The sequence below is a fragment of the Malurus melanocephalus genome, unplaced genomic scaffold (assembly GCF_030028575.1).
Source record: "Malurus melanocephalus ecotype Western Australia unplaced genomic scaffold, MMel_1.1 scaffold_16, whole genome shotgun sequence".
Taxonomy (NCBI): Eukaryota; Metazoa; Chordata; class Aves; order Passeriformes; family Maluridae; genus Malurus; species Malurus melanocephalus.
In genome coordinates, this window is record NW_026623248.1 from 366,288 (window position 1) to 380,585 (window position 14,298).

The 14,298-nt window shown below is 38.6% G+C and overlaps 1 protein-coding gene across 1 annotated transcript in view; it reads right to left on the reverse strand.

Annotated features, from left to right (window-relative positions):
• The window catches only part of SHISAL1 (shisa like 1), a 72,236-nt gene that overhangs the window by 32,583 nt on the left and 25,355 nt on the right, over positions 1-14,298 (reverse strand). Inside the window, exon 2 of the mRNA XM_057385529.1 lies at positions 4,754-4,852. Coding sequence (XP_057241512.1) covers positions 4,754-4,820 — 67 coding nt within the window. The 5' untranslated portion in view covers positions 4,821-4,852. The remainder of the gene's footprint in view (positions 1-4,753; positions 4,853-14,298) is intronic.

Consider the following 14,298-nt stretch of genomic DNA (forward strand, 5'->3'; position numbering starts at 1 on the left):
CTAGCACTTTTATTCCTCGATTTTATAAAGTATATTCATGTCAAGAGACATTTTAAGGATTGTGACAGTGGAGATCACTTCTTTGTGTGTAGAGAGGAAGCCTAGAACAAAAAGCAAGAGTACTAAACTGAAAACAAGGTAACTTGTACTAAACTGAAAACAAGGTAACTTGTACTGCCTTCTGAGTCAAGAAAGCCCACTCTAAACATTTATGTATTCACACACGTACCTGTCATGATTACTTTCACAAAAGAAGAAATCATTTTGTAGATTAGTTCAGTCAGGAATGGAAAGTGCTGGAAGAAGGCAATTTCTAAAGGAATACAGCTACTGAGAAAATGAACTACCTAYCTGTTGTTGCCCTACCTGGGAAAGCCATGTGTTCCAAATGTGAGGATGGTATCCTCAGTAAAGAAACCATCTTTCTTTAGGCTTAGGTTTTCAACACCCTCTATAACTCTTGTAACAAATCTGCATGTTCAAATTCGGTCACAAAATCSACAAAGCATGTGGAGAGAGGTGTTTGCTCGAACAAATACTTTGCTGCACCCCATCCTTTATTAACACAGCAATAATAAAAGTGTGCCAAGATAGGTTTTCTAGAAAAACTCYATGTTTGCAGTAGGAAGGGACCTCTGGAGGTCATCTCATGCAATCCTTCTGCTCAGGCAGGGCCACCTACAGCCTGCTGCCCAGAGCCATGTCCAAATGGCTTTTGAGGATCTCCAAGGATGGAGACGCCACATCCACCACGAGCAACTTGTGGCAGTGCTCAGTACCAGGAACAAGTAAAAAGCATTCCTTGATGTATGGAGGGAACCTCCTGGGTGCCATTTTGTGCCCATGGCCTCTGATACTCTCACTGGGTACTATCCCTCAGAGGTGAAGCTCACTCCCCACTGCCAAGTGGAATGGAATTTCACTGCACCTGTGGATGTGTCCCTCAATCCCTGGATGKTTTTTTTGCATGTTGTAAAAAGGAAACAATCTCCAAACTTCTCTGAGAATGAAAACTGAGGAACGCATGATTGCAGAATGAGGGGAGAATTGASATAACATCAGGTCCTAGGAGGAGGGATGAATGCAATAAAATGTAGTCCTAARCAAATCCTGAAATAGCCAAAAGTGTAGGTGATTAAATGCCTGATGTGAGGACTGAATCACATTCTGAACCTGGCAGCCAGTGTGTGGTGGGTTACCCTGGTGGGCAGCTGAACACCACAGAGCTGCTTGCTCACTCCCCCTCCCAGTGAGASRGACAGAATCAGAAAGGCAAAGAGAAAATTCATGACTTGAGATCAACACTGTGTAATAAATGAGTAAGAAAAAACCCCACAAGACCACTAACAATAAAAAACGGAGTTCAAGTGATGCTAAAGCAATCACTCACTACCAGTAGACTGATGCCCAGCCAGTCCCTGAGCAATTTTTGGGTAAACTCCCACCGCAATTTTATTGCTGAGCATCCCTGTTATGGTATGGGAACCACCTTGGCCAGTCGGGTCAGCAGTGCCAGCCTGTYACCAGCTACAGCAGTGGTGGAATACCAGCACTGCTCTGGTCACCCTACAAAAGACAGCTTTCACCCCATCCCAGCCAGACCCAGCACATAATCAAAACACTTCATTCATTTATTGTAATCTGTGTCATTTCAATTGCTGTCTTTGTGTCTCTGTGAATCAGAGCCAGTAAACAAAGTGGGATTTATTTTCTTTCAAGTATTTTTTTTCCCAGAGAATAACTTGGCTTAAATCCCCAAGTTGAAAGAACCTTTTTTCTATAGAAATACTTCAGATAAAAGAACTGTACCTGTAAGAACTGTCTTATTTGTTGCAGAGATGCAGCCGTGTGTGAAGTGAAGCTGCAAATGCAAATTCTCACATGATTTTGAAAAACTGTTATTGAACAGTTGATACAGATGCTCCTCTCTCTGTTCCAACTGACTTCAAGAGAATGATCTGTCATGCTTCATCATCACAAGACTTACCTACTTTACCTTAAAAACTACACAGCCAGCAGACATCAAACTGACACTTCCCTCTCTGGTCACAGTTAAGAGATCTGCCTAAGGTACATTTTTAATTTAGATACTAGATTTTTTTAAAGCCTCAAGACTTTCAGAATGGCTGGTAAGCTTTCCATATGGATACACAGAAATATTCATATGTAAAATATGCATTTTACCACATGTTAACTTCCTATCTGTGATGTTAATTTCCTACTTATATGCTGTAACCTGCAAATAATCTGACCATTTTTGCTTGTTAATATAAGCCTTGCTGTCATCACTGGTTTTATAACTGTGTTTCAATCCTTTAAATGAATAAGCATCAACATTTGCAAAGCCAATCTCAGAGCTAGTGGTTAGAAAGTAATTTTTCCAGCATGACTGCATGGTGCTCCTCCCTTTATTATGCATTCCTTGTTTACCCAGTACAACTTGTGAGTGTTCACAACCCCTAAAATGTCATTGTGATCTTGCTAGCACTGAAATAAAATATYGGAAGTTTCCATTCTTTCAATCCAGAAATTTATTACTATGATTGTGAACCTTAGTACACAAAGACTTAGAAGTAAAGCAACATCTTACAGATGGAAGTCAGTAAATCTAGGGCACTCWAAGGGAGTCTTGCAATTAAATTTTCATTTCAGCTCAGGTTAAAAATTATGTTCGTATCATTCCACTGAGAGTAGAATCTCTTTTTTATTCCCCCCTYCCCCCCATCATTCACTGCATAAATCCTTTATGGAAGCTGGTCTGTCTTGGACAAATAGATTATATTGGCTGGCTGAAAAACAGTAATAAATTTCCTCCTGTAAAATGTGTGTGAGTTACCAATGACCTAAACCCACTCCTACAGATGTCACTGGCAAAATTAGACAAGGAGCAGAGCTCGGCTGGCATGAAAGGCTTGTGATGATTTCCAATTAAGCCTGMACTCTACATGCTAACAGTGGATGTCAGATAATAAAATACCAATRGCCAAGGAGCAACAGAACAGTAAGAGACACACCTACAAAGCCAGTAGTTATCCATGATACTAACTAAATTATGAAGGAATAAAAGCTATGTGTGCTTGGTTTAAAAAGAAAACACTGCACTTCAGAGGCAATACTTCTAAGAGAGGGAAAAAAATCAGAGCATTGGCTTTATGTCTGGGTTTGAGGGAATAAGGGTTTGAGGGAACACACCAGTGGTTGAGCACATCTATTTGCATACACCGTGCAGTCACAGTGTCCCATTCAACTACAGCATTTATATCATCTTTAGGAAATTTGTTAGAGGAGTGGGAACTCAGGAAAGCTCTAGTAGGAGCCCCTATAAAGCTTGGCAAAGGTATGAAAACTTTACAAAAATGGACAGAAGAGATTGGAGCAGTTGGAAAAGTTTTGTGATGTTTGATCCCTGTTTGATCACTTCATTGAAGTCTTCCTGATAACTGAATTCATTCCTACATCAGGGGAGTAAATTTTTGTATTTTTTTTTTAGCTTAGAAGACAACAAAGAAGCAGCTCCAGTCCCTGTGCCTGATCCCAGTCCATCAGAGGAAGACGAGAGGGCAGCTCCATAATTAGGGATGCAGTGCCATACATGTGGATGTCAGGGGAAGGGCTCCAAAGGAAAAGAATGCTTCAACACGAGCAGAGGAGCAGTCTAATTGATAGTATTATAACATTGTTAACAAAAGGGCTGTGTTAGAGCTTAATAATGAACTGTCATTAGCAAGAATCAACTTGAGCATTGCAAACAAGCAGCGAGACCGTGGGCAATAAAACACATGCTCCAACTCACTGGCGAGGATATGAATATTAATATTATATGAATATTAAAGACGCAGACTGAGTAGGCACAATTTTGACTGGAGCACAAGGATACTTTAAGAAACATGATGCCTGGTAAAGTTTTAACTATGGTGGTTGGGGATGTGATGTACTACAAGGGAATAAGGAGCCATGATAGAAAAAAAAGTCTTTTTGTATTAAAAATTGCTTCAAGAATGGAAGATAAAAGATACTGAACTGCAAGCAAAAAACCTGTAGGACCAAATCTATTTGGACTGAAAAACTGTTATTAAAAAAAAAAAAAATCATTCACAATTACAGAAAACCCTAATGTTATAAATAACTTCTGATACAACATAATCAGAGCACTCAACTAATTCTCAGTCTAACAACTGGCACATCTCCACACAAACCCTTTCTGTGTGCTGTTAGCAAACATCTAGAGCAGAACCAAGAATCAGGAGAAACATCTCTGATCCAGTTAATTCTTTAGATTTGGGAAAATAACATGGATCCCAATTTCAGTCCTTCAGATGCTTTACATACTCTGGTGTGCACACAAAAAAACCCACAACTGGAACCTGACTTGCTCTACTTCCAGTGGATGTTTATTTAGCAAAATGCATGTGTTTTACGGTGGTATAGAAATTATTTTTTTCTTTTAGATGAGCTGAAAAAATAGCATATCAAAAGAAATAGAGCTACTCTGCTAACTTTCCAGCCTGCTTTCTTCTTAAACTGAATTTTCATTTCCATTTCAAATTCCATCTTCCAGTCCTTAAATACAAAGAGGCTTCATTTATACTGGAACTAGGTGTTCTTGAAGGTCYCTTCCAGCCCTAAYYATTCTATGATTTATTTATTATTAAATTAACAATCATTTAGTCATGTTTGTTTGGAAGCAAGTATTAAATTGCAACTATTTTTTTCCCATGACACACATCGATAAAAGATGAACTATAAAAATTACCTGCTGACARGAGTAATGAGAGCAGAACCATCAGCACATTCAAGGACTGTTGACCACAACTTGTCATCGTTGGCTTTCATTGGTCCATTAGAGAATTACCTGTTTGACAAGATGCAACATCATGGTTAAGTGTCTGCTTCATGTTATTTTATTGTTCAAATGTTCAGTTCCCGACAAAGCTTTGGTACAATGAGATGGCTATTCGCAGAAGGAAAAATATTACTAATTTTTCCTGAACTTAGAAGTGAAATAAAGTCCCCTTTCTATGATTAAAACTCCTTTCTCCTTTCACCATGAATATATACAGCTGTTTACACACTTTTCATTAACCCAGAGTAGAGATGAATCATATAAAGACTTCAATGAATATTCATATGTCCCCTGTAATCTACATGCAGCAAAACTGTGCTTGTTTTACTGTTACAAGAATAGGCTATTGTATTATGCATGTAAGGGCTAGAAAAGAATAAACAACATAAAAATAAATTGGCTGTTTTGAAAGTCAATCTGTTTTACCCCATTAGAGGGTGCAGTCGCTCAGAAAGTGGGTCAAGCAACTGAGATGGTTGGAAACATTTCAAAAAGCATCTGATTCATTAGAATCAGAGCCTTTCATGGGATCATTATTTCTTGTTTTGCTAGGACAGAGAGTGAGCAGCGATGGGGTTTGACTGGCAATCCTCCTCCAAAGGCTCTACTTGGTGTTTCCCAGACAGGGTGGAGTTTGGAGGAGCCCAAACTCCTCTTCAGGCTGATTCACCACCAGCCACACAGCAGACACTGTCCCCAGTGTCACCACCGAGGTGAGCAGGGGCAGGTGCTGCCCGCTCCTGTCACCGCTGCTAAAGCCACCAGTGATGGACCCTGGAGGTGTCCAGCATGGGCTCACCCTGACACCAGGGACAGCCAAGAGGTCATTTGTGACACAAACACGGGGAGCTGGGGACACGGACAGCCTGGCCCAGTGATGCTGTGGCGAGTCCAACCCCTGCACTGCCAAAATGTTCCAAGGTGCTTACAATAGAGCAGGCTTGGGGAAAAAAGAAAAGGAAATGGCAATTGTTGTAAAAAATTACACTGCTCTTGACACCTCAAGAGACACACTTTGCCAAATGTTTATGAAAAAAGTGCTGTATCCTATAAATACTATGTGGTTTACTAGTTGGTGTCTGCTACAACCGCTGAATCAAATTAAAATCCCCAAACAATCGCACCTGCGTGGAACGAAAGGGGGAGGGGTGAAAATTAACACACCAGGAGTAACTGAATTCTGAGTAACAGACGTGGGCACTGGAGGGGAGACACAGCTCTACCTACAAAGTTGAGAGGCAAAAGATTTCTCACTAACACAAAGTGCTGTGAGTGGCACAACTGTCCTAGCATATGAAAAACAACCGATCACAAACGTAAAAATCAGTCTAACTTTTGTACAAGACATCGTGATAGTTTACACTGTTATCTGCAAGTATGATTAACACCCAAACCACTCTATTTGTAGCTTTAAAATAAGCCAGCTCCTCAAGGGGAAAACAATTAGAAAATTAAAGTGCAATAAACTATCAATGCTAATTAATAATATCTCTGATCAATACTGTTTCAAAAAAGCTGTCTCCTTTTTTCTTTAGAAGGAATATCATATGCATTAGAAAACTAAGCAGACTTAAAGTTGGAATTTTGTAAAAAAAAAAGAATAATAATGAATATCAGCCAGAGGTTGAGAATGTAGGAGTTTAATCAAGAAAAACAGCTACAAAGGAAAAGCTATTGCCAATATTGATAGGAATAAAAGGAATATGATATTTTCCTGTGTAAACCAAAGCTRCAGGAATTCTGGTAGTGATTCATTACTAAGAGAAATCTTGGCCTCCMTAACAGTTAATTAAAAAGAGATCAATAAGCACTCCTGTTGTGTATCTGGCATGATAAAGATGTTTRGTATAGCTGAGACTATTAAATATTTCCACATCAAGAATAATTCAGGATGTGAATATAATTAATGAGTCGATACTAAAGTGTGTAATTTGATATTTGCAATTCTGTGTAATTTGAATTTAGTTATTTCAGCAGAGCTGTCTGGGGGACATATACATAATTTTTTTCAGTTTGTTGGGAAACAGTGGCAACTTTCAGAGGACCTGAAGGAAYAAAAGAACAATTTTGGAAGTAAATGAGATAATCCAGGTAATCACAAGCTTTTGAGCATGATGTGGATCTTGAAAAAATAAATGGCATGGTTAATATACATTCCAAATAATAAATAATTAAGGAKAGAAATTTAATTAATGTGATCATTGTGTGCTTATGGCAAACCTAATTTTATTTCTCTTGGAGTTGAYTAAAGCAGATTAAAGATAGTTCTAATATAGCAGATGCTTGCAAAATATTTCATTTTAGTAGGATTCAATTGAGCAGGCAGTGAGAATGATGGAAAAAAGCTTCTTATCAGTTGTGGAAGACTGGAAATGAGATGAACRAGAGGAAAGTACAATCCTGTTGGTAACTGAGCACAGCCTCACTGGTAATTTTTTAAACAGCACTGTAGGTAGAAATSTAGAAGTTTTTCAGGGAGAGAAAATTCATTCAATTATATCCAACAGAACTGGCAACAATRAAATTGGAAATTTAATCAAATCATRCAATACTTGTATTTTATTGAGGGTCAGCTGTGAGGATCAGTGAGTGACGTGAACAGCAAGAACTGCACATCAAAAGCCAGCAGAGTGACAAAATSTGTGCAAATGAATACRYATGWACATCTAYGTGTATATTTGTGACAGCACAGTAATGGCCYAATTTTATAACTTAATTAATAAGCAATAATTTTAGCACTTCAGTGATTATCAAACAGAGTAAGACCATTTTTCAGAGGTCAGAAAAGCAACTAAATGTTCACTCATTGACTGTTTTGAATTTTTTACATGATGCAGTAAAGCAGAACTAAAGCCACAGAATTTCATGCAGTATCATGATGACATCTCTGAGATGTTAGAACTCAATCTGTCACTGCAAGAGATGTGCAGGACAACTGGTGATATGCTACAAGGAAGAGCCTATATCCAAAGTATTTCATGATGTCAGGCCACAGAACAGAGAGGGCAGAAACACACTAATTAGTAGTGATCTATATAAAGAAATTATTATTATTATTATTATTATTATTATTATTATTATTATTAACCGATGGCATTTTAAAATAAGAGAATAACATCCGAACGAGAGAGGAAACAAAGATTCAGTTGTAGTTTCTTCTTCTGTTTTTTGAATAAAATTTGAGGGCCTGGAGGTTGTGTGATTCAGTTTTCTTTCTAGGTCTGAAAATCAGCAATTAAGGATGGTCTCATGCACCAGTTTTGAATTTTACTGAACCWTTCYAAGCTTCTTTGTGGTCACTGTGAASGYAATGCCYAYCCTCTTCCATCTCCTTTGAGATTTGTACTCTCACACCACCTCCTCCCTTCTGCTGGCAATCATAACTATCTCTGCAGCTACACCATAAAGCAGACTGGAGAAATGGTTGATGAACTACTTTTARAGGCCTTTTTCACTCTGTGTTTCCACATCTTGTCCTGGTTTTGGCTGYRATAGAGTTAATTTTCTCCCTAGYGKYTGGTACAGGGCTGTGGTTTGAATTCAGGATGAGAAGAGTTTTGGTAACACGGGGATGTTTTAGTTGTTGATGAACAGGACTTACCCTAAGCCAAGGACATTTCAGTGTCTCCTGCTCTGCCCCTGAGCAGGTGCAACAGAAGCCAGSAAGGAGCATGGCCAGGACAGCTGATCTGGACTGGCCAAAGGGATATTCCACACCAGGAGCCTCATGTCTGGCACAGAAACAGTGGGCAGTTGGGTGGGAGCTGCTGATTGCTGCTTGGGGTGGCACCAGCCAGTGGGTGAAGAGTGATTGAGCTGTGAGGACTTGCTTTTCATAGGCTTTATTCTCTCTCTCTGTTATTATTATTATTATTATTATTATTATTATTATTATTATTATTATTATTATTATTATTGGGCAAGCAGCTGCATGGCATGGGTTAAACCATTACACACATCTACTGTGCAATAGAAGAAATAGTCCCCACTCACGTTTTCCAATTTTTTTGTGATGAGTAAGAATTCTGTCCAGAATATTGCTTTCCCTTGCAGAAGATGCAGCCATGGATGATCCAGAGAGAGATGCACCCCAAGGAAAGGTGCTGCAATTTTATATCAAGGGGAACAGGCACTAACATGAGACACATCAGGTGATGGCTTTTTKTTCCTGCAGCCAAAGAGCCTGCACTGCAACCTCTGATCTCAGCATCACTACARAAACTGAACTGGTTTGCCTTTAACCTCCCTCCTCACCACAGACTTCAGGTGCAGAGACCACATAAATGTAACAGATCAGGTTACATGTAAACCTGGTTACATGCCAGGTTTTAATTTTCCCTGACATTTTAGCTTTCACTCTGCTCCTACGTACACTGCTTTGGTTATCCTTGTAGTTTTATCTAGCTGYCTTTTCTTGAAGAGAATCAGTGAATCACTGAAGAAAAGCAAAGAAAARCTGCCAAGAGAAACACTTCATGAGGTAGGATTTTGGTGAAGAAATTATTTTCTCCTGACTTTGAGGGAAAAGTTACGTTTAGAAGAGATGTTTGAAAAACAATGCACATTTTGCATTTTTTGGTTAGTAAGAAGAACAAAAGGAGCTAGCAAGAGAGTTTATTAACCGCATCAGCACTGCCTCACAAGTTTTCTATCTKCATGGAACAGAAAATAGGGCAATTCAGGAGATAATTTAATCCATCTTCTTGTCATAGGATTAAATATATCTAAACCATTCTTAGCAGAAGTTCACAGGATTTCTACCACCAGTGGTTTTCTAAACTCAAGCAATTGCCTAGAGGATTTCCCTACCCTAGAAAGGTTTCCCTATGCCAAATTTGCAACYCCTTTGCTTTGCTTTTGCCTATCCRCAGTGGAGCTGGAGAATGATTTACCTATAGAGACATTGGTTAAACCTCTTTGCATTGATCTTTTAATTAATACATGAAAGAAGTGCTATCATATCTTCACTCAGTCAGTTTTTAGGCTAGCAACTGACACTTGTTTCCTTGCAAAACAGCCTTGTTATACCTTCTATACCCCCTCTTTCATCTGCCTCTATCCATTATAGCAAGGTTGTGCAAGTAGCTTCAGTGTCATTTTGTTTTCATTTGCTTGGATTTTTTTTTAGTGCCCTCAAAGTCCTAATAAACATCCCAACAGCTGTCAGTTCTTCCAAGGTGAATAAAAACAGAGTATTACAAAAATGCAGAGAGGCATGGAGCTTCTCCTAATTCTCAGTTACTCAGAAGACACACAGGTACATCGCTGTTACACAAASAGAGGCACATCTGCACACAGACAAAACTTCATGGGTAAAAATGCATCAGGGCTACATGACAGACAATGCTGGTTTGTTGTGGCAGCACTGAGGGGATGAATAACATCACCACAGCATCACAGTGGTTGAGAAAGCTGTTCAAAATTAGATGGAAAAGAAAAGGCTGTGATGCAAACCTGACTCCTAGCTTGGCTCTGTTCACTTCTCACATTAAAGAGGGCTCAAAAATGCATCCAATGTGTGTTCATGAATGCTATTACAATGAAATTACAGGCCTATTAGAAAGGAAACAATATAACTGGCMTGAAAGAAAACCTGATTATTAAGAAAACATGTGGTTTCACACTGCAGTAACCTCATGAAAATGTTCATGAAAAACAGATACTAGTTTTCAGTTGACATCTCACTTGAAACAGCCTWTGAAAAGAAGCTGCTGGTAGAAAACCTTTTGGATTGTAATGCAGCATTGACATTACATTACATTGACATTACATCCAAACAGATCTTACTACACACATGCTGGAAGTTAAGCATGTGTGAGTCTCAACCCAGCTGCACAAAAAGCAGTCAGGGCTTTAGTACTGCTAAAGGTGAGCAAATGTGTATTACCGTACCTTGGCCACGAAATTCTTCCCCCTTATTTTATAAATTTCATGATTGAAAATATGAACTACTTTGTTTTATKTCACACCTCCATGTTTATTATTTTAAACAGCGGTTCTTCAAAGAGTTATGAAGAGACAACATGCACGAATCCTAAAAAAATAGAGCTCTGAAGTACAGCCCGAAGGCCATCTTGTGAACTTCAAGCTGCTGATARCAGCATGAGGCCAAGAAACCTGAACATGCCACAGTGTCAGCTGTCAAAACCACTTATTGATCTCGTGCATCTTCTACCCCTTCCTCTTCTCACCAACATATTTAGTCAGTGTTTGGGAATTGTCCCACACCACATCCTTAGAGACACATATTACACATCCAAGTGGGAAAGGGGCTTGAGCAGTTCCCACCCTAAGTACAAAGCACAGTAGAATCTGATAAAGAAGCTAAAGGACACACTTACTACAAGAGAATTAGTTTTAGAGAAGCACTGGTGCATTTAGACCTTATAATCACAAAATTGAACTAATGAGAGACTTCTACAAGAGAGCACAAACCCTTTATTGACAGCCAGATTCCAAACTGTCTCCAGAGCACATCTAAAAGATATTACCATGAGGTAGCTGAAGTGCAAGTAAGTGATTTATTACATATTTGCATTTGGCAGAATAAAYGTTTGATTTCCTAGATTTATTGCTGATTTCCTAGATTTAGGCTGATAAAGGTCAGAAATGTTTCCATTGTTGCCTGTCCTACAATTGGCCCTTCACTATATACATTAGACCCCTTATGGGGACAAACACCTAAAATACTTTGTGGAAACAACACAGCTTTGTAAAAACAACAGCTGCAGTTGTGATGATTTACTGACACCGATAACTAACTTCAGCACAAGTTAGTGGCAACTTTCTCACTTGTCATGAGCAAGACTCATTCTGCAGCCAAGAGCTGCAACCTTCCCTAATGCTCTGAACCACCAAGACTAAAATATTTGTATATTCTCATTTGCATGTATTGTATCAGCCTGAGCATAGGCAGCTGATAAAGGTTTGTTGTAGTCATCCAGAACCCTTATTTTTAGTGAAACAACTCAGTTCAGATGCACACCTGGCTTACTGAGTCAGCTGAGGAATTTTGTACAACCAACATCTACGATCTGTGGGAGCTCGAGCGAGTGCTTTGTTAATGGATTCACAAATCTGGCAGGGTGAGACTATCARACTACTCTATGCAAAGTGAGACAACTGAATTTCCACTCTGAAATCATGAATGGTCTTGGTTTCCCGTGAGGCAGGAATRATAAGGAAATACAGTTTTGTAATAAAATTCTAAGAGAACTTAAGAAAGGGATGAGATACATTCTTAAGTGATTACAATGTCTATTGTTAATCAAGTTTCGATTTTTAAGAAACTCTCAAGGCTCCTCTCTAGGGAAACATCTGCTTCTGTTTTTTCAGTTACTTTCAGTATGGAACCAGAGCAAATGTGCTTTGATTTAAAATACTACCAAGTCTTAAATTAATAATAAAATTTCCACTTTCTGTTTATATGAAACAGTTTGTCCAAGTAATTTTAAAGAGGTTACTGAGAAATGAAATTACAGTTTTGACAGTAAGGTTAGAAATTTTATAACAACCAGTTTTTAAAAAAACTCCCAAATCTAATCCCTCATCTCTGCTTTACAGTATAGCTCTAAAACTTGAAAACGTGTGTACCTGTAAAAAAGGCAGTAAACCTGGCTAGTGTATTTTTAATACCCATTTGAGCAAAAAGTAATGTATCAGAAATTTATCTGTGAGTACATTTTTGGTTTCCCCAATATGCTGTCAGCTGTATATATACAGAAAGAAAAAAACTACCTATAGTCTCTCTGGGAACTATTTGGACACATTTTCCTTTCAAAATGACCTCTTCTGAAAAATAAATCTTCCTGTGCAAAGTCGGTGACGTTCAAATTTTATTTCATTCTCACATTTTTGAACAACAATTATCAGCATCTGTATCTAATCAGATGGGTTTCTAACCTTCTGCCACTCTGAGTGTGTAGACATTTCCAAATATTATTTAGTTCAAAAGTGAAAAAATATGAGGAGCAAGTCAAACAAAAATTGAAGTCAGCTCTGAAAAAACATTAATTGAATCATGTCAAATACAAAGGAAATCAGAATTCTCATAAATACTTTTTTCCTCTTTCCAKCAACTTAAAAAAACGATGTTTCCTTTTAGAAATACAAATTATTACTCTATTCCTTTACATCCCATTAAACATTTCAAGTCCCTGTACAGGCATCAAGTTGTATTTTAGCTCTGGCTAGACAGAAATCCTTGCAAAGTTACTTTAAGCATGCCCTGTCCTATTGCTAATGCTGCCTAAAAGGCTCTAAAATGACTTTATGGGCAGCAAGTATTGAAATATTGGTAACTTGTGTTCCTGCTCAAAAATGTCACTGTTCTTTTTGCCACGTTTTAAAACCAGGCCACACTGCAATGAGAAAAGCAGCTAATTTTGCTGGCACAGGTGGATCTGTCAGGAAAGGGAGCAATCCCTGAATAATGCAGCAGCGCTGGAAAAAGCTGCCAATCGTGGTTAAACTAGTAAAAATACTTTTTATTTTTTCCCTCTCATGAGGATCATTTTATCATGCCAACACRAAGTGTAGCTTATCTGACATAGATGCATCTGCATTACAAGTATTTTGGCAGTATTATTCCAATTTTCCTAAGGAAAACACCTCAATATGCAAAAGGCAAGACTTCTTCATTTTTTGAAATCTGAAACTAATCCTTTCAGARGAAAATAACTCTTTGGATTCCTGCAAACATTTTGGTCAAATCTCGCTCACCCTCTCATTAAAAACAACGATGAAAAACACCCACCGGAGTAAACTGAGAAATCACAGAATCAGGATAAAAGGGACCCACAAGAATCAGCATGTCCAGCTCCAAAAGAATTTGCCTTTACCCTTAAAAAATCWGCAGTGGTTTATTCAAACATTTCACACACTGAAATGTTCCTCAGTAACATCACTAGTGAAGGGTGTTCCTAAAGCAGACTCCAACAGGAAAAGGAGCTGTCACYGCACCAGCTAAGGAAAAAGGAAACTGTGGGAGCCTTAACCAATAAATGCTGGAAAGAAAAACTGCACAGTAGAAGGTGGGAGTAACTCCTTTCACCTGTTGGCTCATTCTGATTGAACACACCAGCCTCATACTCCAGCAGAAAATGCCACTTTTCACTGCTGCACACATAACAAATAAATTAAAAAGCTGGTTCTAAGGGCATTACATGGYTGCACTACTGCAATTGTCCTAGCTCACAGCCACTTTAATTAAAACCCCTCAATTCTGGAACMCCAAGAACACTGGATTTTTCACAAAAACCTAAATTTTGAAARTAACAAGACAGAGGAACTAGGAAAAACGCTAGTGAATCCTTTGTCTCCTCCTCTTAAGCAGAAATACCTGCAGGACAAAAGAAAGGACAATTTTTAGTAGTCAGAACAGCAGGTGTGGAGGTTGCCAAGCAGAAGGAGAAAAAGCATGCAGAGCAACAGAAAAGTGGCTTTCAACAATTTAT